This window comes from Rhinopithecus bieti, unplaced genomic scaffold (genome assembly GCF_001698545.2).
Source record: "Rhinopithecus bieti isolate Rb0 unplaced genomic scaffold, ASM169854v2 scaffold_10264, whole genome shotgun sequence".
NCBI classification, from domain to species: Eukaryota; Metazoa; Chordata; class Mammalia; order Primates; family Cercopithecidae; genus Rhinopithecus; species Rhinopithecus bieti.
In genome coordinates, this window is record NW_016806418.1 from 438,518 (window position 1) to 443,275 (window position 4,758).

The 4,758-nt window shown below is 50.5% G+C and overlaps 1 protein-coding gene across 5 annotated transcripts in view; it reads left to right on the forward strand.

The window, feature by feature from the left end:
* KLK5 (kallikrein related peptidase 5) overlaps positions 1-2,062 on the forward strand; it is a 22,269-nt gene extending 20,207 nt beyond the window's left edge. For 3 of the 5 annotated variants that reach the window (XR_001886440.1, XR_001886439.1, XR_001886438.1), the window contains one exon: positions 1,572-1,594. Coding sequence is in view for 2 of the 5 variants with exons in the window: in XM_017876477.1 (XP_017731966.1) it covers positions 1,572-1,727 (156 nt within the window). In the remaining 3 variants the exon portion in view is untranslated. Of the gene's footprint in view, positions 1-1,571 lie in introns of all 5 variants that reach the window. The other 2 variants (XM_017876477.1, XM_017876476.1) reach the window with 1 other exon arrangement.
* Positions 2,063-4,758: the final 2,696 nt, after the last annotated feature.

Sequence of the window (4,758 nt, forward strand, 5' to 3'; positions counted from 1 at the left end):
AGGAAGGAAGGAAGGAAGGAAGGAAGGAAGGAAGGAAGGAAGGAAGGAAGGAAGGAAGGAAGGGAGAGAGAGATAAAGGAAGGAAGAGAGAGAGAGGAAGGAAGGAGGAAGGAAGGAAGGAAGGAAGGAGAGAAAAAAGGAAGAAAGAAAGAGAGAGGAAGGAAGGAGGAAGGAAAGAAGGAAGGAAGGAAGGAGAGAGGAATGAAAGGAAGAAAGGAAGGAAGGAGGAAGGAAGGAAGGAAGAAGGAAGGAAGGAAGGGAGGGAGGGAAGGAGAGAGAGAGGAAGACAGAGAGGAAGGAAGGAGGAAGAAAGGAAGGAAGGAAGGAAGGAGAGAAAAAAGGAAGAAAGAGAGAGGAAGGAAGGAGGAAGGAAAGAAGGAAGGAAGGAAGGAAGGAAGGAAGGAAGGAAGGAAGGAGGGAGGGAGGGAAAGGAGGGAAAAATGACTGTTGAAGAGCAGTGAGTATTATTACAGGAGGGTAATTATAGGGAGGTATGGGGAATTGAGGACAGGAAACACAAATTAGTCCGAGCGAATGGTTTTCTACTGGGAGTGATTCTGCCCCTAGGAGACACTGGCAATACCAGGAGACATATTTGGTTGTTACAACTGCGTGGAGGGTCATTACTGGCATCTAGCAGGTAGAGGCCAAGGGTGCTGCTCAACATGCTGTGATGCACAGGACAGGCCTCCACAACAAACCATTATCCAGCTTCAGATGCCCACAGTGCCCAGATCGAGAAGCCCTCATCCAGGGGCTGAGAACTGTATTTTTGTGGAAGGGAGGTATAAGGATGGATTGGTGGAGAGTGAGGAAGGAAGGCGTGTGTCCAGTAAGAGAAATAAGGCCTGCACAGGCCAGAGGGGAGAGTGAGAGAGAAAGAGAGGTGGAGAGACACACAGTGAGGGAGACAGGCTGGAACAGAAAGTAGAGACAAAGATTTGAGATGTAGAGAGGTAGGGTCACAGACCCCCCAAAATGATGTGTGGACAAGAGGAATCTGGAAGAGGAAGAGTGAGTGGAGAGTGACAAATGGGGTCTAAAGATTGAACTTGGAGGCCGGGCGTGGTGGCCCACGCCTGTAATCCCAACACTTTGGAGGCTGAGGTGGGCGAATCACTTGAGGTCAAGAGTTCAAGACCAGCCTGGCCAACATGATGAAACCCCGTCTCTACTAAAAAATACAAAAAATTAGCCGGGCGTGGTGGTGGGCGCCTATAATCCCAGCTGCTTGGGAGGCTGGGGTGGGAGAATTGCTTGAACCCAAGAGATGGAGGCTGCAGGGAGCTGAGGTCGGGCCACTGCCCTCCAGCTTGGGCAACAGAGCAAGACTCTGTCCCAAAAAAAAAAAAAAAGTTGGATTTGGGGTGAAATATTAATAGCATTCTCCCTCTCTCTCTTTTTGCCTGCGTCTCCATCTCTTTTTCTGCATCTCTTCATCTCTGTACTTTCCATCTCTGTGTGTCTGTCTCCATCTTCTCCATCTGTGGACATCTCTGGGTCTCTCGTGTCTCCTTCTGCCCACCTTGCCACATCTCTGCCTCTCTCGTGCCTCCCTTTCTCTCCTGCAGGGTGATTCTGGGGGGCCGGTGGTCTGCAACGGCTCCCTGCAGGGACTCGTGTCCTGGGGAGATTACCCTTGTGCCAAGCCCAACAGACCGGGCGTCTACACCAACCTCTGCAAGTTCACCAAGTGGATCCAGGAAACCATCCAGGCCAACTCTTGAGTCATCCCAGGACTGAGCACACCGGCGTCCCCACCTGCTGCAGGGACAGCCCCGACACTCCTTTCAGACCCTCATTCCTTCCCAGAGATGTTGCGAATGTTCATCTCTCCAGTCCCGGACCCCATGTCTTCTGGACTCAGGGTCCGCTTCCCCCACGGTTGGCTGACCCTGTTTCTCTAGCTGAACCCTGGGAACAGTTTCCACAACTGCCCAGGATGGGGGTTGCATCCCACTCTCCCTGCGGCACTTTCATCCCGAAACTCAAGGCCCATCCCTTCTCTGCAGCTCTGCCCCAAATTTAGTCCTAGAAATAAACTGACTGAGAAGTGGACTCTGCGTGTGTCTCCTCTCTATGCAGGGCGGCTGTGAACAAGTCACATCTCCCTCTCCAGGCTCGTGTGTTTTGTCTATGAGGTCACTTGCATTATGAGAAACAGAGGTCCAGTCGGACTACTTTTCACCTTCGTCATCAATATTGGCCAGGTGGCTATTTTTTATTTATATTTATTTATTTATTTTTGTTTTGCGATGGAGTCTCACTCTGTCAACCACACTAGAGTGCAGTGGCACAATCTCGGCTCACTGCAACCTACACCTCCCAGGTTCAAGCAATTCTCCTGCCTCAGCCTCCCAAGTATCTGGGATTACAGGCACGCACCACTATGCCCAGCTAGTTTTTGTATTTTTAGTAGAAACAGGGTTTCACCATGTTGGCCAGGTTGGTCTCGAATTCCTGACCTCAAGTAATCTGCCCGCCTCGGCCTCCCAAAGTGCTGGGATTACAGGCATGAGCCGCCACACCCGGCCCCAGTGGCTATTTTGCACCAGGAATGGTTCCAGGTGCTGGGGATAAGGCACTGGGCAAAACAGACCAAAAAATTCCTGCCTTGTGGAGCTCACATTCCAGGAGTGGAAGACAGACAATAAAGAGAGAGATGATTGGGAGGCCAAAGCGGGCGAATCACAAGTTCAGGAGATCGAGACTGGCCTGGTCAACATGGTGAAACCCCCCATTTCTACTAAAAATACAAAAATTAGCTGGGCATGGTGGTGCGCACCTGTAATCCCAGCTACTCAGGAGACTGAGGCAGGAGAATCACTTGAACCTGGGAGGCGGAGATTGCAGTGAGCTGAGATCACGCCACTGCACTCCAGCCTAGCGACAAGAGTAAGACTCCATCTCAAAAAAAAAAAAAGAGAGAGAGAGAGAGATGTGCCATAGCAGTTATGTAAGTGACATGAACACAATGAGAGCAGGGCATGAGGCAAGAGAAGAAATGTCGTGGGTGGGAGGGTCTCTACATTGGATGATCAAGGAGAGAATGGGAGGCAGCATAATGCCTCCCTCCCACCTCAAAACTCCATCTTAACTTCTGGAGCCTGTGAATATGTTACCTTCTATAGCAAGGGGGCTTTGCTGATGTCATTAAGGGTCTTGAGATGGTGAGATGATCCTGGATTACCTGGGTGGGTCCAGCGTGATCAGAAAGGTCCTTATAAGAGAGAGACAGAAAGATCAGAATGAGAGACTGGAAGATGATATGCTGCTGGCTTTGAAGACAGAGGAAGATGAGCGCGGTGACTCATACCTGTAATCACAGCACTTTGGGAGGCCAAGGCAGGTGCATGGCTTGAGGCCAGGAGTTCAAGACCAGCCTGGGCAACATAGGGAAACCCCATCTCTTAAAAAAAAAAAAAATTTTTTTTAATTTGCTGGGAGTGGTGGTGTGTGCCTATAGTCCCAGCTACTCGGGAGACTGAGGTGGGAGGATCACCAGAGCCCAGGAGTTCAGGGCTATAGTGAACCATGATTGCACCACTGCACTCCAGCCTGAGCAACAGAGCAAGACCCCATCTCTAACAATAATAATAATAATGAAGATGAAGGAAGGGGCATGAGCCGAGGAATATGGGCAACCTCTGGAAGCCGGGAGGACATGGGAATGGACCCCCCCACCCAGAGCCTCCAGAAGGAACCAGCCCTGCTGACCACCTTGATTTCTTCCCAGTGATGTCTTTAGGACTTCTGACCTCCCAAACTACAAGAGAATAAATCTGTGTTGTTTTAAGCAGCTAGACCCTCAGTGATTTGTTACAGCAGCCACTGTAACAAACACAAAGGGCCTTGCTGAGGAGGTGGCATTTGAGACTGAGAGGATAAAGAGTGGCCAGCCCCAAGCAGGGCGCAGTGGCTCACGCCTGTAACCCCAGCACTTTGGGAGGCTGAGGCAGGTGGATCATTTGAAGTCAGGAGTTCAAGACCAGCCTGGCCAACACGGTGAAACCCTGTCTCTACTAAAAGTACAAAAATTAGCCGGACGTGATGTCACACACCTGTAATCCCAGCTACTCAGGAGGCTGAGGCAGAAGAATCACTGGAACCTGGGAAGCGGAAGTTGGAGTGATGCAGTGAGCCAAGATGGCGCCACTGCACTCCAGTCTGGGCGATGGAGGGAGACTCCATCTCAAAAAAAAAAAAAGGGGGGGGGTCAGCCCCAGGAACATCTGGGGCACTGGTGTTCCAGACAGAAAGGAGGTCAAGTGCCAAGTGCCGAGATGGGAGCATGGAGCATGCTGGACATTCTCCAGGAGCTGAAAGAAGACCCATAGAACTGGACGCTTGTTTGTTTTCTCTGAGAAGTTGGGGAGTCATTGGAGATTTTTCAGCCAAATCTGGTTCATGCACAAAGGAGATCATTCTGGCTCTTTGTGGAGAACTAACTGGAGCTGCTTGTTGGCCAGGGTAGAAACGGGAGGTGGGTTATTGTATTAGTCCATTCTCAAGTTGCTGCAAAGATACTACCCAAGACTGGGTAATTAATAAAGGACAGAGGTTTGATTGACTTGTAGTTCAGCATGGCTGGGGAGGCCTCAGAAAACTTACGATCGTAGCAGAAGGGGAACCAAACATGTCCTTCTTCACAGGGCGGCAGAAAGGAGAAGGGCAGTGTGAAGGGGGAAAATTATAAAACCATCAGATCTTGAGAGAACTCACTACTATCACGAGAATAGCATGGGGGGACCGTCCCCA